The sequence below is a fragment of the Sceloporus undulatus genome, chromosome 3 (genome assembly GCF_019175285.1).
Source record: "Sceloporus undulatus isolate JIND9_A2432 ecotype Alabama chromosome 3, SceUnd_v1.1, whole genome shotgun sequence".
NCBI lineage: Eukaryota > Metazoa > Chordata > Lepidosauria > Squamata > Phrynosomatidae > Sceloporus > Sceloporus undulatus.
In genome coordinates, this window is record NC_056524.1 from 47,395,444 (window position 1) to 47,420,192 (window position 24,749).

Here is a 24,749-nt window from a genome sequence, read left to right on the forward strand (position 1 = left end):
TCATACAAACTATTTAGTTTAAATATCTCTGGATATCCAGGCAATGCCATGGAGATCAAATGTCAACTACCGTGTGTTTGTTTTACACAATGGAAATACCACAGAACAACAGAATAAACACAGTCACATGCTTTTTCCACAGCAAATATCAGATTACATGCAGATTTTGCTAATTAGAATGGTAAAGTTGGCAGCTATAGTTCACATAAAATATTCACTAACTAAAACTTGTATCTATTGGCAACAGATGCTATATATATATTTTTTTACATAGAATGATTATTTTCTATGCAGCCGGTTTTGTGGGGGATACATTCCGGACTTCCTCGCATAAAGTGAATTCTGCCTATGTTTGAACCCCATTTAAATGAAGGGGGCTCGTGCATGTGACGGTGGTGCTGTGGCGTGTATGCGTGACTGGTGTGCGCCCCATTATTCCTTATGGGATACGCTGCCCCTTCTCCCAGCGTGGCTTTCAGCGTATGCTGAATGCTGCCTAAAGCACGCTTGCGTATGGCATGGGCGCACTGTACTACTACAAACATTAGGGATGAATAAGCTGAAACATTGTAATCCATTTTACTGAAAGAATAAGTAAGCCAAAGGAGTAGCAAATCTTTAGAAACTACAGTTGGCCCATCTTATACACAAATCTTTTTATACACGGATTCAAGCATCCACGGTTCAAAAAAAGAATAAATTTCAAATATTAAACCTTGATTTTCCATTTTTTATAAGGGACACCATTTTGCTATGTCATTATATTTAATGGGACTTGAGCATACACCAATTTTGTTATACACAGGGGATCTTGGAACCAAACCCCAGCAAGGGTCCACTGTACTCACACCCAAACACACACCCACACATGCATGAATAAGTTTAGATTTTTAAGTCAAAAAATTGACCCCACAAAACTGAGTCAACTTGTCCACAGGTCAATGTAAGTACTGTACTTTAACTCTTATTAAAAAAAGAAAGAAAGAACCCATCCCTTGTGAAAGGCAAAAGTGTGATCTGTTGGGGAAGCACTGGCCCCCTTTATTCTCTCATCCATCCAGACTTTAGGGTGAGTACAAACAGTTATGCCTGCTAGAATTTTGTAAGTTCTTTGGTATTGTTTTCCTTTGCTTCATCTTTTAAATCCTTTGTTACATGCCCCTAAGTTTTACCCTCGACTTATCCACTGGTAATATCAAAATCCATAATTCTGGCCCCAAACCTGCCCTTGATTTGGGCATGAGGTCGCCTTATAGTCAAGTATATATGACAGGTTCCAAACATTAAAGAATAAAACCAGAAGTGTAGTTTAGATCCAAATCCGATTATTAATTTCAGCTAGAGTTGACCCAAAGAATAATGACTTAGCAAGTCAACATGTATGTAAGTTCCATAGATTAAATGGATTTACTCTAGTCAGGACTAAGAACAGGATTCATATCATTGTTTAAAAACTTGAAAATTATTTTGTAATTTCATATACCACTTACAAGGAATTGAGAAAAAGCAGATCCTTAGTCAAAACCAGGTAAATGACAAGATCACATTGGTCAAGTGTGATGACATCATCTTTTCAGAAAAGGTATTCTAAAACAAGTGTCCCATATAATGCACAAACATAAGCTGCACAATAGTGCTGGGAATTCACAAAGAAGCACCAGCTTTACAATACAAGTAAATATTCTGTTGCCTCTTCAAATGTTTCCAACATTTCTGGGCTGGATCCTACAAGATTACAAACATACCATCTGTCACCAAGCAGACAATTTGTCTCCAAAAGCTCCCATCTCCAGTGCCAACATCCAGTTTAATCTTCCTGCCCAGTAGTATACTGAGATAGCAGCCATATTAATTATAGAAAGGCTTCCAAGGCAGCATCATGCACAGCTGTCTTAGAGAATTGGCTAGGTTAATAAACTACAATTTTTGGCGATTTCAGCTCTTTTTTTGTAGCATGAGCTTATGAACAAAATCCCTTAGGTATAGCTTGCAAAGGCATAAAAGCCCATTTAACCAAGGCCTGAGATGAATGTGCTCCAAAGCAAAAACTTTCTGATTAGAGATTTTAAATGGTGCGTTGTGGTATTAATCTGGAGAAAAAGTACTGTACATGCAGGGCACGATAAGGTGACTCCAGTTAGTTTCCATTAAGAGTGTGAAATTTAAGCAAATCAGACAAAACAACTGTTGTCGTTGTTGCTGTTGTTGTTGTTGTGTGCCTTCAAGTTATTTCTGACTTATGGTGAGCTTAAGGCAAATCTATTATAGACTTTTCTCATCAAGGTTTGAGGGGGGCATTGCCTTCCTTGGTGGTTGAGAGAGTGATTTGCTTAAGGGTTTGTGTGTGTGCTCAAGTCGCCTATCAATTTATGGCAATCTCATGAATTTCATAGGGTTTTCTTAAACAAGGAATACTGAAAGGTGGATTTGCCCAGTCCTTCCTCTGAAATACAGCCTACAGCATCTAGTATTCATTGGCTTCTCCCATCCAAGTCACCCAATGGTTTTTCATGGCTTAGTGGGAATTTGAACTTCCCAAGTCCTAGGCCAACACTCAAACCACTAGAATCATAGAATTGGAAGAGGCCACAAGGGCCATCCAGTCCAACACCCTGCCATGCAGGACCTCTCAATCAAAGCATATCTGATGGATGGCCATCCAGCCTCTGTTTAAAGATTTCTAAGGAGGGAGACTCCACCACACTCTGAGGGAGTGTGTTCCACTGTCGAAGAGCCCTTGCTGTCAGGAAGTTCCTCCTAATGTTGCATTACAGCACTACACAACGCTGGCTCTCAAAACAATAGTAGCCACTTTAAATGTTCAAGTTTCTTTTGTGCTCACTGATTTACAGAAGGAGCCCTGGTGGCGCAGTGGTTAAATGCCTGTACTGCAGCCATTCACTCAAGACCACAAGGTTGCGAGTTCAAGACCAGCAAAAGGGCCCAAGCTCGACTCAGGCTTGCATCCTTCCGAGGTCGCTAAAATGAGTACCCAGACTGTTGGGGGCAAATTAGCTTACTTGCTAATTAGCTTACTTGCTGTTCACCGCTATGATCTTTGGAATAGCGGTATATAAATAAAACAAATTATTAAATAATTATTATTATTAGTGAAATGCCACTGCAAGGAATTGGGCCACTTGAGAGCCTCCAGATGTTGCTGGATGGTAGCGTGCCAGCTGAGGTTGACAGAAGTTGCTGTCTGACATCTAGAGGGGCACAAGTAGACCAACACTATCTTAAATCATTTAAAAACCTGTCAACATACAAGGCTTAGGGTCAGATGGGTACTGTGAATAGTTAGCCTGAAGGTGTTCAGTGCAGAGAGGGCAGGAAGGATTATTAAATTGTCAGATCATGTATATGGGTAGAAACAATGAGTATGCAATGTCAGGCATGTTAATACTGCCCTGTATGAGCTCTTCAGTGTCCCCTTCAATATCACCTTTCACCACATTGCTTAGTGCATGCACACATCCAATTTCACAACACTCAAGCATTACTGAATATTATAGATCCCAAAATATAAAAAAGGCAGAAGAAAGAGAAAGACCATGCAAATATGTATTTGATCTATTAAAATATTTTTAATCCTTCACATTTCTTCAGAAAGCTTCAATGCTATTAACAGCAGTATCAATAAAAACAGTGATGAAACAGTCACTCTATGTTGCCTCAGCAAGGAGTCAGCAAATTTTTGAAATCACTATTGGTTGAAAAACCCAAGGTAAATGAAATAGTAATGGCTAAAAACTCTATAGTTTTTTGTGGTTTTTCAGGCTATGTGGCCATCTGACAATGCCAGCCACAGATGCTGGTGAAACATCAGAAATGAACTCTTCTAGAACATGGCCACATAGCCCCCAAAAACCCCACAAAAAACTATGGATGCTGGCCATGAAAGCCTTCGACTTCACACTAAAAACTCTAATACAAGAGACCCATCTCTTGATTCCAAGAATTCTAGAACATTAGTCAAACAACCTGTACTGCCTACCAATGATTTATTTCAGCCTTTCTCAACATTTTTACCTTAGAGCAGTGGTTCCCAAACTTTTTGACTCACGGACCCCTTATTTGTATGATGGAGCCCCAAAGAGGCCTACCCTATCTCTTACAAATTAATGTTGGTTAGGAATATATATAAGAATACATTCTTATTCTTTAATTTCATTCAATTTTTATTTCTTTCATTTTCCTGGAGCGACTGCAGAGCACCTGGAAAGTGCATGTGGAGCCTTAAGGGCTCCTCGGAGCACAGGTTGGAATCCCTGCCCTAGAGGAATCCTTGAAAGAATTTTCACTTCTCAAGGAATCCTTTCATAAAAATTGTGATAAACACTACTCCAGAAAAAAAAAATTCCCCAGTAACAGTTCTTGCAGAACTACTAGCAACTGCTCACAGAGCCCTAGGGTTCAAGGGAATCCTGCTTGAAAAACCATGGTTTATTTGTTTTGTTTGTAACAAGCCTTTCTTTCTGAAAAATGGGGCTCAATGTGGCTAATAAAGTAAGCCTCAATGAAATGTATAAGAAAAAAAGAAAAACACCTGCACAGATTAAAAGTCCTCTTTGCAGTAACCCACCTCAACTGCCACAGACTTACATGAATAAAAAAGTATTTGCTTGTCAGACAAAGGCAAAGAGTAGGCCAGCTTACTTAACATTATGAAAAAAATGTAGTGCCCAAGAAAGCCCCACTTTTTATCCTCTCTGTGTGTGGTAGAACCAAGAGAAAGATTGCATCCATAGATCTCAGAACTCGGGCAGGCTTGTTGGACCCAAGTAATGTAAGTCATGACCAGCACTTAAAGGCGGTATATAAATAAACTTTTTTTTTTACACTTCACATTGTGCCTAGAAGCAGAGTGATACCAGTGAAGTTGTGATAGCAAAGGAGTCATATGCTTCCTCCTAAGTGACACTAGTCAACACTTTCAGTGCATTTTAAGAATAGAAATGCTCCCAAAGGTCATCTAGTCCAAGCCCAAATCAGTACACTAATCCACTGCTAAAGCATCTTTGAGCAATAGCTATCCAAACTCTGTTTAGAGCAGCCAATATTTCTGAAGACTTTTCAAAGGTCAACCACACAAAGGCTGTGAACCAGATTAGATCCTTTGCCACTTTCATGAGCCTCAAAAGGCAAGGATCAAGTACATGTATGGGTGTATGGAGGGGCTCACCTCTCCAAGGATGCTGTTCATATCCTTGGCTCATACAAATGGAAAAATATCCATCATCATTCCACAACCAGGGCTAAAGTTATACCTGTGACTTTACAGTTACAAATACAGTAGACCTGTACCAAATACAGGATCCAGGTCAAAAGAAATCACATCATAATTACACTTTTGCCAGTGCAGAATACAAAGCTGGACAAACAAGCTCTGGGGCAAAGTTAAAAGGGGCCAAATCTGAAGTCACTGACACAAGTGACAGCAGGGTGGAGACACATTAATACCCCAGTGGTGCCCATAAAATCAAGTCTTTAATTCTTCCAAAGAAAGTAAAAACAAACCAGTTTGGGCCAATCAAGTTGCTCAGTAGCCAGTACAGGGGACTGAGGGTAACAAGAGCAGAGACCCTCCTTTAAGCAGCTCTGTTTATGATGGATGAGGGAAAATGGATTCTAATGTTTCCCACCACTTGTATAAAAACAGGACATAGATTCAGGACAAAGCCAACACAGAGCATAACTTTTGCAGCTGTCTCTGTCTCAAATACAACTTCTGAGTTGAGTGAAAGTGGAAATGTTTTCTTATCACCTTCTCAGAGCCTGGAGTCTTGTATGAGAATCAGGTGAAAACCTATTCTGGCCTTACCCTTTGATACATCACAAGCTGCTATGATAGATAGGAGAGTGGGTAACAGCTAGGGAAAAGAATGAAAGGCTTTCGTCTTAAAATTGATGACAGATACCCTGTAAATATCTACGAACAGAAATACATCCATTGTATACCCTTCAGATTATTCATATTTTAAATAAAACAGCAGTTACAAACCTTTGCAAGATTTAAGGTAAAATATGGTAAACTGAAGCTGCTTCTGTGGTTAACTGATCACTTTTTTGGTTTACCTTTTTAAACCACATCATTATTTCAACAAAAAGTCATACAGATTTTCTTGATGTATGCAGTCAATTACTTTATAGTATCATCTCTTCAGAAGTGAAAACATTTATGCAGATACAGATGTCTGTATAAATGGGCTTCTCTCCATATGGCCATACAAGGAATTGTACAAAATGAACCTACTCACAGGATCATAATGCACCGTTCCTATGTTTATGGACAGAAGACTCTTGCTGCTCTTTTCATAGCTTTCGCGGTTCTATTCCCTCCCCACACTGAGCCATGTAGGATAATAAAAATCATTAATTCAAGAGCTTGGTACATTTTATTTTGCTGCTGGAACAAGATATCAAAGTTATGCTATTCCATCTGTTCAAAGTCTTGTCAAAATGGTGAAGGGTCTGGAAACCATACCTTATGAGGAACAACTTAGGGAGCTGGAGAAGAGACAGTTAAAAGGTGATATGCTAGCCCTTGTTTAAGTATTTGAAGGGGTGTCACATTGAGCATGGAGCAAGCTTGTTTTCTGCTGCTCCAGAGATTAGAACATGGAACAATGAATGCAAGATACAAGAAAAGAGATTACAACTCAACATTAGGAGGAACTTCTTGACAGTAAGAGCTGTCCGACAGTGGAACACACACCCTTGGAGTGTAGTGGAGTCTCCTTCTTTGGAGGTCTTTAAACAGAGACTGCATGGCCATCTGTGAGGGATGCTTTGATTTTGATTTCCTGCATGGCAGGTTGGACTGGATGACCCTTGTTGTCTCTTCCAGCTCTATGATTCTATGACTGTCTCCCTATTAGGCAAAGAAAGTTTACTTCCATGACCCCTTCTTAGATTCAGGTTAAAAGAAAACACACATGTACCTGATGAAGATGTCCAAGGAAGGCCTGGGCTGTAGAAATTGCTCCTGCGGCAGGTACAGTCTGTTTCTGAAAGTCCAGGCCATTTGTCTGTGTGCCTATGAAGACAAGGAAAATTAGAGCCCATTAAAATACTCTCAAAAGCTAATTCTGGAAAATCTATAGATTCATCTCATTTTGACTGCTGGTTCACTAAAGTACCAGCACGATTTCAGATTTTACAAACACAAAAAGTCTCCTGTTTACTTTCTGCCCCCTTGGACCATCAGTGATTAACTAAGAGTATCCTCTGAACACTATCCATGCTTAATATCATAAATTTAACATCATTAATTTAATATAAAAGCCATCATACTTAATATCATCCCAGGTAGCTAGATTTTCTGAGAAATGTGTGCTGCTTTCTCTTAAACCCAGTCATAATTAAGAACTAATTTTAACATTAGGTTTGGCTTAGGTTATAGAAAGGAAGTCAACAAAACAAAGGTGTGGAACAGTCAAGTAGTAAGAATAAAATGTAAGATGAATTCAACATTATTTGTTCTTTATACCTGTTTACCCCTGTGTGGTGTATGTGAAATCCATTTTAGAGGGTCCATGGTGGGATGTCCCAAAAATTAATCCAAATGAAGCTGAGCAATTTTCCTAATCTAACAATAAATCCCAACCCCACCCCAACAATCTAGCATAAAAACCCAGTTACACAAATATCAGCACAATATAATATATTGCAAAGTGTGGAAACTAAAAACAACCTGAAGATAAAAACACAATCACTGTTAAAATTAAGAGTTCTTTCTATGTTAATCTAGTTTCAGCAACATGGGTGGTGTGCAAGCTTGCCCAGGAAGACAACCCTAGAATAGGAGGAGGACCACAGAAAGGACCCTGACTTCCATGGCTATCCCAAGAATGGACTCAACTGATACAAAGGTGAACATCTTTTTGAGGAAGCATTTTCTCACCAAGGTACCAAGCCATATAGGTCAAACCTGACATACAATACATAACAAAAACTAGAGGATGGGGCTGAGAAGAAGAAATGCTGAGAATACAATGCAATAATCAAGATAAATGTTTTAAAGAGGAAGGGGTTAGGAAAAGTGGAATAAGAGCTAATTTTAGAAATCATGGAAAGATTATTTATGGCCTTAATAAATAATCCGGGAGTGGGAGTACAAACAGTACCATCAAGGTTATGAGAAAAGAAGAAAATCAGCAGGTGAAAGGGGCATAGACAAAAAATATATATAGAAAAGTTACATTTTTGAACTAGAAACACTGGCCATGCTGACTGGAAATGGAGAGTTGTAACTATTACAACTCCCTCAAAATTCCATTACTATTGATTTTAAATTCAAGCTAGGACCAAGTCAGTCAAAATGTGATAGGGAAATAAGGTAATAGTCCTACTGTTTTTCTAATGACACAGACGGAAGAGATAATAGAAGGTGATCAATAGCATTAAATGTTGTCACCTTAGTAATGATAAGAAAGAGCACAAATGGAAATGAGCAAGTATGGTGAAGATATGGAGGCTTCAGTATTCCCTAAAGATGACATAAGAGGAGAAAATGTTGGTATATTTGAATGTCTAGTTTAAAATGCTTTAACATTCCTCATTGAACAGAGTCTTCTAAATATACAGTGATAGAGCTTATCTTACCAAGAATTTGTCTCAATAAATAATAAAGTTTCAAAATTTGGTCAGTAAATTTGAGATCCCCCCCCCCCCCGGATATAACTAAACTCTGAAACTTTAGAGCTTCTTTCTCAAAAAGAGAGTGATATTTAATATAGCTATATAATATAGCCATAATATAATATAGCTATTAATATGCCTATATAAATGGTGATACATAGCTATTAATATAAGGAAACTTCCCCCATAAAAGTGAAAAGGGGCAAGTCAGAAGCAGAGAGCTTCCTATATATGCATCTGCTCTCCAGACAATTTAGCTCATACTTTCTGTGATTTTGGTTTGTGCATAGAGTTTCTATGAAGTGAAAGAGACTCTCTATTCCAAACTCACTGATTTTTATTACAGATAAACAATGGTAAAGGGAGCAGGGGCTTGCATTCTCTCCTCCTCGTGAATTTCACTAACTCTTATATGATGGTGTCTGTGGTCAGTATTTCTGATTTCTTAATGTTTAGCGATGCAGTGGCTTAGTCATTAAGATGCCAATTCTGATGACTGGAAGATTGGAAGGTTGGCAGTTCGAGGCCCGGGTGCTGCATGATGCGGTGAGCCCCTGGCATTAGTCCCAGCTTCTGCCAACCTAGCAGTTTGAAAGCATGCAAATGCAGGTAGATAAACAGATACCACTTCGGTGGGAAGATAACAGTGTTTGGTGCAGTCATGCTGGTCACAGGACCACCAGAGTAGTCCTCAGACAACTCTGGCTCTTCAGCTTAGTAACAGTGATGTGCACTGTCCCCTAAAGTCAGTTACAACTTGACATTCATGTCAAGGCACTCCCTTTATCATTTAATGTTCAGATGTTTAATCCAGCATTCATTATGATATGTTTTTAATTACTCATAATTACCATAACTAATATGGTATTTTAATTAATAAGCAATTAGTATAAATTAAAAGATAAATTGATAAAATGAAGCCTTATCTGACCCTCTTGCTATTTGTAAACCATTCTGTTTCTCCCTACTTTGTCCTGACAAAACCATTAAGCTATTACATAGATACAACTCTAATTTTCCATAATGGCCACAAACAGAAACTACAGTTCATAGATTCATGTTTTCTTGCTTACTTTATATTCTTGACAAAAATAAAATCAAACGGAAATCCTGTCCCCTGCAGTACACTGCTGTGAAGACATCTCTTGTTGCTGTTAACTGCCATCAAGTCAATGTTGACTTATGATGACCCTATGAATGAGAGCCTCCAAGTCACCCTATCATCAACAGACCTGCTCAGTCTTGCCGACTCAGGGCTGTGGCTTCCTTGATTGAGTCTATCCACCTGCAATACAGCCCTGCTCTTCATAATTTCCTTTTACCTTCTAACTGTAGACTGACAAACTGGAATACAATCTACTGAAGACTGCTCAGTTCTGAAAGAGTGGTGGCCTTGTTTCTGTTATGACTGCCATTTTAAGTCAAAGTATCATGGCAACAGTTGCACAACTTTCCAGATAATGTTTGTTTTTTGGCGGTGGGCAAGCCATGCTAATAAAAACTGATCAGAAAACAGAAAGGAGTGGGAATTACAGGTAATGTTGACAAGCAATCATATAATTCCATAATGCTTCTAGGGTTAATAAGAGGAAGTTGGGATGACTCCATGGTTTCTCAGAAACTACACATGCAATTCTCTTTCATTTTATTTGCTCAGGTCTCATTAAACTATTATGTATAAGCCAACGATGCATGCCTACTGCCCCTTAAAACAGTAATGATGGTGGGAAAAGAATAACATGACCCCTAATTCCTTCATCTAGTGAGTAATCACAATGGTGGTGATGCGTCTAGGCACCAGAGATTATGCTGATCTGTAACTATACTCTTCATATAGTCATCTATGCAGTCAGTCCTACAGGAACTGTGCACAAGCAGAGGCACCATTCTGGAAACTTCTCAAACTCTGAAGAGCCTGCAGTTCCTGAAACTAGGCTGGGGAACCTGATGGTCTTACCAAGACCCTCTCCCCAGCTATTCTTTATTAAACACAAGTCAAATGCTAAGCCTGCAGTGAGGAGGGAGGGGCTGGTTGTGACTGTACAAAGACATAGTTCCAGATAAAGCATAGTTTTACCAGGTTTTACCATGAAAAGAACCAATCGTTCTCTTCTTCCTATTGTCTGTACAGCCACACACAGGTGAGAATACATACTAATCACTAGGAAGTAGGAAACAGCACATTACTCAAAGTGTCTATGACAGACATCATAGCCATAGGACTACAGTGGTACCTCGGGATACGAATTACCCAGCTTACGAATTTTTCGGGATACGAAAAAATCCCATAGGGATTTATTGTTTCGGGTTACGAACGTTTTTTCGGGTTACGAAAAAACGCCGGCGCTGTTTAAATGGAGCTGCGGCAGAGCCGCGGCTTTTTTCCCCATTAGCGCCTATGGCAATTCGGGTTACGAAGGTTTTTCGGGTAACGAAATTAGCCGCGGAACGAATTAATTTCGTAACCCGAGGCACCACTGTACCGTTTCATACTGCTGGAATAGAGCACAAAGCTGTGAAAGCCCATGGTGTCACTAATGTTCAAGGAAAACACAGGCAGTCCCTTAAAACAATATTACAGAGTATGACAGTGAGGTTCCAGTGAGAATGAAGTTGTTGAGTGGTAACACAGCAGTACAGTAAGTGGCAATGGGTTAATAAGAGACAACCAACAAGGAGGGCCTGTAATTTCCAAATTAAGCCTTCAGAAATGACCTAGTAGGAGGCATTGTCAATAGGCCTAGTCAATCATATGGTACCACAGAATGAGGAAGGCGATGCAGCTTACCAAAGAGCCCTGACTTTAGCCAAAGAGATTGTTCTTCAGGCCCCGATAGCTTTGAGAATGGGTAAAGTGGCTACAAACAAAGGGACTGAGGTTGATATTGCCTCTGGAATGGCTATTGAACGAATGTGTTATGCGCAGAATACCAAAGACTGTCAGGAAGGGATGACTGCTTTCATAGAGAAACAGCAACCCAAATTCATTGGGAAGTGATGCGATCTTGTCCTTGTGGCTGAAGACAACTCAAAAAAGGCTGTGCCTTAAAAAACACTTTTCTATGTAAAATTTTGCATTCAGGAAATTATTATTTCCTTGTATACTCCTCTGAAGCATAAAAGTTAAACAATAATACAGAAAAATACAGAGAAGACCTTACCCAAGTACTAGATACTACCTGCTATTGACCAAAAGTCCTAGATGAACAAGGTTAGGCCAGTAAAAAAAAAAAGATCTAGCAGGAATGTGCACATACATTTCCATGGAGAAGGTCAAAGTATCAGTCTTCATAAACCAATGCAAAGAAGAGATCTCTACAAACCTTGAGAACACTGGGTAGATACTTTGGTTTGGTTTTGGTTATCAAGGACTATGGACTCTTACATAGTCTCTTGCATGTCATCATATATGCACATGTCCTGATCATTTGCATCTATCCAAGGCTTGACATAGTCTACTGCAATCCATAAGACTTTTTGTACTGAACAGATCACTATCAGAAAATGACTGAATTTCTAAGAACTTCCTCAGAGTAAGATGGCAACAATTACAAAAAATGTCACAAGGAATGCAGGACCTGAAATATATCTGGAGCCAAATGCAGCAGCTTACTGACAAAAACTGATTCCATGTCTAAATGAAGCTGTTGTAGCAATAATACAAAGGCTTACATGTTCTGTTAATTGATGTTAATATGATTTTGGGATTTATATCTCTACAGCCCAGGCCTTCCTTGGACCAGGTTGAAGAAGACTTGAGTTGTGTGCACCTCCTATAGGCAACAAGTATATCCCATATGTAAATTGGGATAATGTACCAGGAAAAGAGATATAACCTTCATAATGTATGCACAATCTTCTGAGATGTTGAGGAATGGGAAATATTAAATCTATGCTTCCTTAAGAACATGAATATAAACTAATAGAAATCAAAGCACTATTTGAGATGACATAAAAGGCATATAAAACCATGCATAAAGACATGAAGAAAGTATCAAAAACCAGAACCAATGCAGAAGGAAACTACATCAGCAGCGTGGTACACAGACTGGGGTAGGAAAATTAATGACCATCCACAACAGAGGTGGTAGGCATTTAGAAATTATGTGGGTACAAAGGCTTCAGCTGAGTGCCAACATTTGTCAGCACAGAAAAACACTAGCATCAAGGAGTGGTTGCTAGCATCAAGGAGTGCTGGGTATCAAGGTAATGCTAGGATACTGGAACTGTCAGGACTGAGAAATACAGTAGTTAAATTCTCAGTCCTGAGAAGCAGTAAGTACTAACAAAGGAGCTAGAAATATTTTTGCCATTCAAACTGGTATTAAAAAACAATTATTCCTGAGAAATTATAAGTAGCAACATGGAAATCAGGAACAAAAACTGTCAGGCACCACTACTTGAGTTACCAAATGAGATACCAAGGCTATAAGGCTGAAGAACTGTAGCGACCAAGGCTTGAACTGGTACTAAGAAACTCAAAGTAGCAGAACCTGAGCTAGGTACCAAGACTGCCTACAGCAAAGAATCCTAAGTGCTGAGGATAGGGGCTATCTGAGCATGCTACAATAACAGCACATGGAATGCAAACAGTTATGGAGAAATTACAACAAACAGCGTCAGCTTTCTGTATCCTTCAGTTCTAACTGAACCAGACACAGTTGGATCAGTCAGGTTCAAAAGTTGACCACTTTTGAACTTGCCACAGCTGAATCCTTGGTCCAGGTGGTTTATAAATTCAAGTAGAAATCAACAGTCCGTTGGGCCAAAGAATAAAAAAAAACCCCACATACCCACCATGGCCAGGAATTACACAGCAACTAAAACTGGTGGGGCACACTAGATGGTGTACTCCATACTCAAAAGAAGCTTTAAACTAGCATAGCTGGCTGTCCTTAAACCCTGTTAACCCCACAGCTACTAAAATGTAGTGGCAAAACAACAAATGGTCTTAAAACAACAGGGAGAAATGATAGGTATTGACAATGAAATCAAGAACCAAACAACAATTGCAATCTGCTCTAGAACAATAGACATGGGAGTATACACTTTATTTTCCAGCAGAATAGCACTCTTAGAAGTGCTGAACAGCTTGAACTAGATAATTGAACACAAGCTAGGTGCTCACCTTATGAATTGCTTCGAAGATGAATCCTGGCTTTTTGTTACTGTTGCAGTGCTATGAAATATTAGTGGTGTGATGGCATCTATGAAAACAGCTGCCATCTGCCTTTACAGAAAGGCACGTGAAGAGGAGATATATTGTTGTAAACTGCCACATCAATGACAGGAGGCATTGCCTCTGCAGGGCAGAATGTGCCCCTGACACTCAAAGTTACCTACAGCTACACAGGCACCTGGGTTGCACAGACATTTTGGATCACACTATCATAGACTATTAGGAATTTGGAATGTTGCTTTCTGAAACTAATTTGTTTTATTCATTAGTGTTTGAAGAGTAAAATGTTGCCATTATTCACTGTAATCTTGAAAACAGGAATTGATTGTGTTACTCCTAGCATTTCTTCTGTTACATTTATATCAGATTATTCTGATTTCTGTGCACTGAGTGAGGACAAGTAACTCCTAGGTTACAAACTGAATTCTCCAATGCAAGAACAAGGTGCATTTCTTCCTCTGGGGACATAAAGGAATCTGGTCTATGTTTGTAAACACTCACACTAAATCAAGAAATGCACTGACATGTGAAAGGGTAGAGAATCTTGTTTCAATTGGGGTTAACCTCTGGTTTTTGGAAGTCCATGGTAATTATGATGTTGACAAACATAACAAAGCAGAAACAGACCTTGATAACTGATAACCAGGACTACACCCGCACTGCAGAAATGACATCACTTTAACTGCCATGGCTCAGTGCTATGGAATTCTGGGAATTGTAGTTTTATGAGACATTTAGCCTTCTCTGTCAGAGAGCTCTGGTACCACAACAAATTACAATATCTAGAATTCCCCAGCATTAAGCCATGGTAGTTAAAATGGAGTCAAACAGGAATATTTCTGCAGTGCAGATGCAGCCCAGAGCTCAGAAAATGAATCTGATTACATTTCATGCCTATTAATTGAATCTTAGTCCCTCTTCCCTTCCACATATTCCCCCCACAATTCTTTTTAAGGGAATGGTTGCTTTATGTCTATTTGAGACAGGGGAGAGGAAATATAAATAATTTTTTTTCTCACTAATGTTGATGGTTTCTTCTGTGGTTTTTTAGGTTTTTTTTCCTGCTCCACATAAACCAGCAAAACCAAAATTCAGGAGATTATTACTCCATTCGTTACAAACAATTTTTTTTAAAAATAACAGTAAATTCTGTTTATAATAATTGTTTGAATACACTGTATTTTAATATATGAATTGTGATAATTTTATGTCAAATCAAATTGTACAGCCACATTTTATGTTCTTAAAGTCATAGAGTGACTTTCAATCTATAGAAAGTGCTACCGTTGCATTTTTTCAATTTTTCTAAAAATTTCAATTTTTTCCACCCACCCACCCAAAAACCCAAACACCCCCTCCCCAGAAAAAACAGTTTTTTTTTCATGGCTTCAAAATTTGTGGAAATTTTACATCTTTAATTGCAAACATAGATTGGATAATGCCACGTACCAAAGAATTTCAGAAGAAAATCAGCTTGTGCTTTTCAGATTACAGCAAAGCCTTTGATTGTGTAGATCATAAAAAATTATATATCGCTATTAAAGAAATGGGTGTGCCACAACACTTGATCGTTCTAATGCATAGGCTGTACTCAGGATAAGAACTGATGACCAGGATAGAATACAGAGAAATGAAATAGTTTCCAAACTGGCAAGGGGGTTAGACAGACCCCCTTTCTAAAAAAGGATTTTTGTTTTGTTTTGTTTTGTTTTGCTTTTTAAAGTCATTTGGTTTACCAACCTGGAGTCAAACTTGGCATCTTTATACAACATCAGATCTGGATAGTGAGAAAGTTGCATAGTCAAGTAATAATCTCCAAAAGAATTTTTAAAAACAACCCCCTCCCCCCAAAGTCTTTGACATTTGCAAATTGGATTATTTGTGAGTATCATGCCATGTGCATGTGCACTCCCCGTCCTCCCTCTCCTGAGCTTTCCCCTTGGGGCAGGGGAAGCCCAAGAAGGTGGAAGCAACTGGGAAGGGTGCACACATGCTACTATGACTCCTCCCATGTCCTAGTCAACTAGACTGCCCAGGCAGCGATCTGGCTGGGAAAGTGAGGAGGAGCCTCCACCCCCACTCCCATGACCCCTTCCCAGCTGGATTGCTGCTTGGGTAGTCCAGGCATCAATCCATCTGGGAAAGAGTCATGGAGGTGGAGGCTCCTCCCACCTTTTCCGTCCGATCGTTATCTGGGAAAGGTAGCGATCTGGCTGGGAAAGAGGCAGGGAGCCTCTTTCCTCACCCACCCCTCCCTTTAACTGGCTTCTGCTTGGGGGGGAGTTATTTGTGGTTTTCCCACATTCGCAGGGGTCTTGTTCCCCTAACCCCCGCAAATATGGAGGGCTGACTGTATTATTTTATATCACCACTTTTGCAGTTAAGAGTATTTTATGAAAATCTATCCATCTGCCATCCTTCTGTTAAAGCCACAATCTTCGTGCATATCAAGAAGTAAGTTCAATTGCATGGAATTGCATGACTTACTTTGAAGTAAAATTAAATTTAAGGCCCTGAACAGACAGGCCAAAATAAAGCTGCTTCAGGCCCCTTTGACCTCACCAAAGCCACGCTCCAGTCCTAAGGACTGGAGCACAGCTTTGGGCCTCTTAAAATGCATGTGTCATTTAAACAGGATACCTCCAAAGTGGCCCGAAGCAGCTTTATTTTGGCCAGTCTGTTCAGGCCCTAAATTAGTTTCCTTTCCTGATACTTGATCTAATGTTCATTTTATTTACATTGTGATTTTTTTTAAAAAAATGATGCTTATGAAAATGAAAGACTAGCACAATTGGTAACTGCAGTCAAAATAACTGAGAAGTTGTTTATAAATGGAAAGAATGCACTCAAGAAACAGCCAATTCTAAAACTTACTTCCTACTGTATCATAGGGACATCACCCAGTATGTACATGTGTGTGCGCATGTGTGAGAACATGTGTCTGTGTGAATTCTTGTCATCTCATCTATACTGGTACATAAAAAGGTAAACATTAAAAAAATACAACCTTGGAAAGGTGTTACTGTCAAATGAGAAAATGGCTGTCATCCAGGGGAAAAAATGCAATACCATATACTCACTGAAAACTGGGGGAAAGCGAAATAGCTACAGTCTGGAAAAAATGGGAAAATTGAAAGGACATAGAAGAACAGATGGCTGCAGAAAATCAATAAAAGTAGCAGATGTGTATGCAAAATCAGTGTGCCACCTAAATGCATGAAAGTTAATAGATTCTTCCTGTTACCAACCCACACTGCCAAACACCTTATCAGTTTTTGTAAGACTTATTGCTTTATATTTCAAAGGGCACTGATAGCTTGGAAGATAGCAAAAGCCTTCCAGAAGAGTCTTCTACATAAGTGGAAAAACAGTAATGTAGAAAGCGCACAAGTAGCCTCAGAACTTCATGTAACCACACTGAAAGCACTGTGGGTCAAAAAGGCAGGAAACAAACTGAAACTATGGTGGGATACAAACCGCCATATAGTACGTATAGGATACGTACTAGGGTTAGGAAGGGGCGGTGCTTCCGCACCCCCCTAACCCTAGTACGTATCCTATACGTACAAGATAGCGGCGCCCCTTCTACATGGGTGCCGCCATCTTTACGTACTGGACGCATAGCGTCCAGACATGTCACGGCGCCTATGACGTTGCGAGTCTGCGCCAGGCGCCTCGCGACGTCATAGAGGCGCCGCAAGAAGAAGCTCCGAAATGGAGCTTCTTTTTTGCTCCACGCAGGAGCCGCGCGGTTTGGCTGCTGCGGCTCCCGCACGGAGCAAATGGCGGCGGCGGGGGAGCGCTGCAAAGCGGCGGTTTGTACCCTGCCTATGTATACATTTGCAGATGAAATTGGGTGTAACTGATTACTACTTTATAAAAGAAAGGTGAAAGGAATATAAGGAAGGCATTCTGGAGCTCCAAAACACATGGAAGCTACAATATTAGAGGTGAGGCTAGGAGAGAAGAAAAATGGAGAACCTGGCCCTTAAAATTACAGCACACCACTGTCCCCTTGGACTTTGGACCTATGTGTTGGTGTCATATTCAAGATGAAGACTACCATCAAGGAAACATGAAGCATTATGCACACATAAGTAACACCTCATTATCCCAAGGGAGAGAGCTCTTATAGTCCTGGACCAATTAAGATAGGAAAAGAATTTTCTCTTCTAAATCAATGCAATTTCATTAGGAAATCACTTACCCGTGTCCCCATCCCCACTCTCCATTTTTACAGGTTTATTGGTTTCTGACGGAGTATTCATTCTTGAGTCTGCAACAGAAACAACAGAAATGATGGTCAACAGAGCATCCTTCTGACACTTTTAAAAAACAACAACAACAACAGTATACACAAGACACCACATATCATGTTTTCAATGTACTGTGGACCTTAATTCAACCCAAACCAATTATTGAGTATAGAAGCACCCAGGAAATATGACAAGGGCCTGTTACAGACAGCCAAAATAAAGCTGCTTCGAGTCACAGTGGAAGTATGGTGTTTCAATGATGCAGCATCATCCTAAGAGTCCAGAAGTCGCACCAAAGCCACTCTGCCAGTCGGAGCGTTGGCTTTGGTGCGACTTCTGGGACTCTTAGGATGCATGCATCATTGAAACACCATACCTCCATGTGACTCGAAGCAGCTTTATTTTGGCTGTCTGTAACAGGCCTACAAGAATCTAGTAAACAAGGATCCATGCACCATGGCACTACATAATTAAGGGGGGGGGGGGAGGGAGCTATCCATGAAGAGCGTACAGACTGACTGTGTTTGTAGTGAAATAAAAATAATGACCAAACAAATCAGATTGTATTGAAATGGCAGATAATTGGTGTTTCTTACTGAATTTAATGTTTTTGTTTTTTTAAAAAAAATCTGTGTTGAAACAATTATCTCAAATTGCTGTTTTAACTTCCCCTCTCCCAGAGCTACCCCTCTTTTGGTGCTTCCACTGGGACTGCTAGCTCCTCTTCTGAACAGTTGCCCAGGTTATCAGAGCATCAAGATGCAAACATTGATTACACCACTGTGCTAAGTTGAACATGATAGTACATGATGCTGTTTAGGAAGTAATACCTTGTGCCCCATTCAAAACAGGATGGTGATACCACTGTGCAATGGCAATAAAAGAACACCACCATGTAACAGGAATAATGCTATTTACAAATGGTTGTACTGGGAGAAAAGGAGGCATAACTTATTTGTAAAGACCAAAATTTTGGGAGAGGATTAAAAGAGTGATATATTGATAATAAATGGCAAAAATGATCTAAAACATTGAAAATAATGCTGACACAAGCTTCGTATTGTGTCATGTATCATGCTCTAAAGCTTTGCTGAAATAAAATTCAATCAGTTTTTGGAAATAATCACATCAGACTCCTTTTTGCAACTGAACTGATGCTTCTTAGTATGGTACTCAAGAATGCCACTGCTACTGCCAAAAGATTTATTCTCATTACAAAATACCACCCATTCTTTGTCTTCTCCAACTGTGATAAGTCTCTTGAGAGTTTTTAATTACTGCAACCCATGTAGGTTCCTCTTGAATAACATGTAAAATAAGGCAGATAAAATGCTTAACACACTTCCTCCCTGGTACCACTGCAATGAATTTCCACGAGGCTTAATTTTAGTAGGAAGGTTCTCTGATGTTGGCACCAGCAGACATATGTCTGCAAAAAGCTTTGACTTCCATGCCTTTGCCTGCCTTTTAAGCATTTGTTCAATGCCATGGGTCCTGGAGAGAAAAAGGAAAGAACCCCAATTGCAAAAGCAGTACAGACAACACTTCTTCATATGGGATTATGAATCCCATTGAAAGCAGTGTAATGTTTTCAAAGATAATATTTTGATGCTAATATGAAGTGTTACTATATTTAACTACATCTTTCTTAGTGTGTGTTTTTACTAAGGTAATCTTTTCCAGATGGGATTGCTGTCGACTATATACTCGACTATAAATCAACCTCATGTATAAGTCGAGGTAGGTTTTGGGGCCAAAATTATCGATTTTGATATGATCCCTGGATAGATTGAGGGTAAAACATAGCAGCATGTAACAAAGAATGTAGAGAATGAACCTAATAATAATAATAATAATAATAATAATAAATTTTTATTTTCTCGCCTCTCCCAGATGGATCGAGGCAGGATTACAGCCCGCTAAAACACATACATCAATAATAAAATACATATAAAAATACATCAGTAAAAATACATTTAATCTTAGGAATCAAAAGAAAATAATGCTAAAGATTTTAAAAAAAATGTTTTGACAGGCACAACTCTTTGTGCTCACCGTAAAGGCTGGATGGATGAGATAAAAGAGGAGGTTGATGCTTCTTTTTGGTGCTCCAAGAAGAGATTAAGCTCTCACCTTTCACCAGGACATGGTTCCTTTTTTGATAAAAGTTAAAGTACTTACATTGACCTATGGATACGTTGACCCAGGATTTCTTGGTCAAATTTTTGCCTAAAATTTCTATACTTATACATGAGTATATACAGTAGTTAATTATAAGTATGAAAGGGCTGGCAAAACTCACAATGTACTCTACAGGTGATTTTAATATTCTGTCAGGCTTCTCTAAAAAACTACTGATGGGAATTAAAAATAGACATCTAGCTATAGAAAAGGTACAGAAAATGTTGCTTTGGTCCTTTAGATGATGAGAACAGAAACTCTTAGAAATAAAGTTAACTAAAGACTGTAGCCAGTATTCACCATTAAGTCAGGCAGACCCAGAGTGCATCTACACTCTGGCAGAGAAGGCTAAATACCTTGTATAAAAATACAAATCCCAGGATTCCATTGGACAGATCTATAGCATTTAAAGCCGTGTCATACTCCATTATTTCTACAGTGCAGATGCACCCCCAAATGCACAAATCCAACAAAACAGATATATTGTCCTAGATAGGCAACATATCCTAGGAGAAATGTTATTCATATATGCCATAAAGGTAGGGTGAAGGGTAAAGGAAAGAAATATTAAGGGGGAGAAGAAAAGCCAATAGAAAGGAAATGAAGCAAATCTTTGGAAACCTGATTAAATTACCTTGAAAATAGCTAAAACACTTCTTTCTCATCTTCCCACCCCCACCCCACCCCACCCCCCACATATTTATTCCAACCATAATCTTATCAGAAAAATATTTTGAATTTCTAGTGATCATAGAGATGGATTAGTAAGATGCAAAGTCTTTTCCAGATCTATTTGTAGTTGCAACAAGGAGCCCTGGAATTCTACCGGGAAACCTCTTTTGAAGACACCTTGTAGCTTTACTTAAGTCAGCCTTTTCCTTGTTAAAACTTATTCTTTACCAACAGAACATTTAAAAAATAAAATAAGAAGGGACCAGTATATTCTTTGTAATCAAGGTAGAACTTCAGCAATGACTGTTCCATCGTCAATGCAAAAACTGTTTCTGTTGCATCAGGCATGCAGTTACATGCAAAGTTGGATTATCACGTGACCCAATGTATATATTTCACCAACATAATGGCAAGATATTGCTAATTTTGTGAGTTATAAAATATCGTATTGATAATTACATATCTGCAGATGTATGTGTTTATATTCTAATATGCATATATGCAGGTCATCCAAACTTAATGAAAATACTTGCATCATAAACAGGAAGGCTAAAACCTAACCAGCAGTATAGCACACAAAATATGATCTACTGTCAGAAATTAATCTGGCATATTTTGAATTATGCTTCCTTTATACAGTACCACCTAATGTTTAATACACTTGTACATACCAATGGTATTCTATACCTAATCTAGAAGAAAAAAATGAACTGGATTTACTGGCCTAAAACAAAGCCTTTTATTATTTAATAAATGTTGGCTTTCTTAGGTATATGCAGAAGTTGAAACAAATGGTAAAAGTATGCCTATCAGTGGCTTCATCCTTGGAAGCAATATTAATATAATGCATCCTGTACTATCACAAGGAGCAACTGGCAATACGTGCTTCAAATCAAGAGGGCAAAGTTAGTGATTTATACATTATCTAATACTAGTTAGAAGACTTTATGCAAATATGACAGACTACCATAATGTTATTTACAACTACAAGACATAATGGTGGCCACAATCAACTGTTATTAGCCATAATAACCAAATGGAACCTCCTTGTATACAGACTGTAAACCTTTGAATACAGTGTACTTGGGAGAGGCTATTACCTGCAAGAACTGCTTGTGAACATCCAAAAGCATCTGATTAACCATTATTGGAAATATAGTGAAAGAGTAGTTGGACTTTGATCACATCCAGCAAGATAATTCCTATAATCTAGACCTCACTTAAAGATGAATACATAAGTATTGATATAGACAAAATACATCTTAAAACTGCAACTGACAACTACCATGCATATAATTTGGATAATAGATATTAGAATAATTTTTCTCTTTCATATAGGACACTGTTGTCCCTCCCACATTTTCTTCCCCCTTCCTTCTTTCGCAAGCAGTGTAATTTATAATGACGACACTAAAACATTGTCATACTCTCAAGTACACATACTGAAATAAAGAAAAGACTGAAAACACCAGGTGCAGTACTGGTCACATTCTGGTGAGTTTCTAAATTCATTCTTGTGTTTTAAACAGATCCCCAAGGACAGCCACCCATAGAATCATCAGTATTTTAAAATATATATGAATTAGCAAGATGTGTGTGATTCAGCTAAACCTATACATCAAATTAATGTTCCACACAATGACAGATAAACACGTGTCATTAATTCATCGGATGCATTAAAATGGCTAAAAACAGGTTCATTTTATGCAGCATAGTGCAAATAGCATATTGAAAAGTTCACTCCAAATATGTAAGATAGTGCTAAAGACCTCAGAAAAAGCATTTTGGAAAGAGGCTGGTTTGCACTGGCTTCATTTAAAGTCAACTATATTATCTAAAGCCTTTCATCATCAGTTGTAAAATTCAAAAATTAAAAGCTGTGAAGTTAAGGCTACAACTTGGAAAAATGTCAATTTAAAAACATTTAAACAAACAAATACAAGTTGGTTTTAATGGAGGTCCTACATGATAAAAACACTAGTATCCATAGCAGGCATTACTTGCACTATTATTAAAAGAAGTGACTTCCAACAGTCCTTTCTTGCCATTAAACACTGAGAAGTGTGATTCTGTATCAGCTACATCCTCACATAAATATACCAGATACAGTATAGTATTCTGGATGAATTAGTCAAGCCATGGTGGGTGGCTTCCCCAGTATAATTTCATATAAAAGCACAGAGGAAAGTAAATTCAAAAGTCAAATGCTTTTATTATTAAATTCTACACACTTCTGCATTAAACATCATTGAAGCTGGAGAGCATCTCCATTCCTTTTAAAGCTTTACATCAAAATTCTCCTGAACACACAAAAAATGGAGGAGGCACTTGCCACTGAATCCCAGATAGCCCTCTGCCTTTCAAATACCACCCTCAGTCCTGCATATGTGATTAAGCCTCTATGCATAGTCAATCTTAACAACTACTATTTCCATATTAAATGCTTGCAAGAGTCAGTTGAACTGGTACCCACCTAGAACGTAGTCGCTGCAGTCCAGCATTGCTGTGCAATCCTCTGCAGATTGAGATAGTCCAAGGAAGGGGGGGGACTTCCTAAAATAAAAACCTACACTACTACTCTTAACAGAACAAGAAAAGGAGGGGTGGGGATAGGAAAGAAATATAACTTCAGTTACACCATAGCAATCTTTAACAGAACAGAGAAACTTCAGTTGCTCTGTGGAGTTTTAGTCTCTCCTACTAGCTGTGTCTGACATTGTCAAGGCGACTGAAGCATGAAAAGTTCCCCTTTTTTAAAATAAAATAGAAACAAAGATTGCAGCTGGCAGTTTCCATAATGAAGCTTAATCAGTATGCGCCTGATTAGGGCCTTATGCAAATCTCCCCTCGTTAGCACAGCAGCCAGCACTTTGAAGTCCATGAACAATTCATTTGCAGAGTACACTGAAAGCGCTCCCTGCATAATTTAAATCATGATATAAATATTTATCAGCTCATTTGCATATTAATTGGCAGTGCATGAAGGGAAAAATTATCTCCCAAGTGCCAGCATAATAATTAGGGAACAAAATGAAATTTCTTCCAATGGCTTTGCTTCTCAGACCTAACTTGAGCCCAGTACCATGGGGAAGTAGGGAGGGGAAAGAGGCAAGACAAAATTCTGTTAAAATGTCACTGAAATGACACGTACAAATTAGAAACAACTCTACAGACTTAAGCACCTTTAATCTTATTCCTGCTGGCAACAATGACTTTAGTAATAAAAGAGATTTGGAAAAGCTTTCGACACAATCCAAATAATCCCAAGAAAACAATTAGCAAGGTAGGAGCTGAAAACAGACCTGTCTAACTACTAGTACTTGCACATTTAGGTGATATTTTCCAAATGTGTTATGTGACAATTTAAGTATGCTACAAAGAGAGAAAGAGAATTTCATCCAGGAAGAAGTAACACAACTTTAAATAGACTAAAGCAGACAGTTCACATTAGTTGCTTTGCAAAGGCATTTTAATATTTAGTCATTCCTGTTCATCCTTGTGTTTCAAATAAAATGTTGTTATCTAGAATTGTCAACTTTTTGTTTGTATGCATCTGCACAAACAAAACAGTATGTATTTTTGAATACTGTCCTGAGCTCTGTCTTTAGATTGCAACTGCAGTCTCTGGACCACCAAGGCTCCTTACAAACTCTTGTGCAAAAGATTGTACAATAGAGTAATTTAGAGCCAAGTAATTTGAAAATAGAAGTCAGAAAGGAAAGTGGAGGTCACGTCAGGACTTCTCTCACACAAGAGAGGTTTTCACAAAAGGATAAAATGCAAACCCCATGAAGACATTTGCTGACAGTTTAAAAATA

General features: G+C 38.7%; 1 protein-coding gene across 1 annotated transcript in view; it reads right to left on the reverse strand.

Annotated features, from left to right (window-relative positions):
• The window catches only part of POU2F1 (POU class 2 homeobox 1), a 143,664-nt gene that overhangs the window by 69,830 nt on the left and 49,085 nt on the right, over positions 1–24,749 (reverse strand). Inside the window, exons 2-3 of the mRNA XM_042457143.1 lie at positions 18,030–18,098; positions 6,945–7,039 (exon numbers count right to left, since the gene is read on the reverse strand). Coding sequence (XP_042313077.1) covers positions 6,945–7,039; positions 18,030–18,098 — 164 coding nt within the window. The remainder of the gene's footprint in view (positions 1–6,944; positions 7,040–18,029; positions 18,099–24,749) is intronic.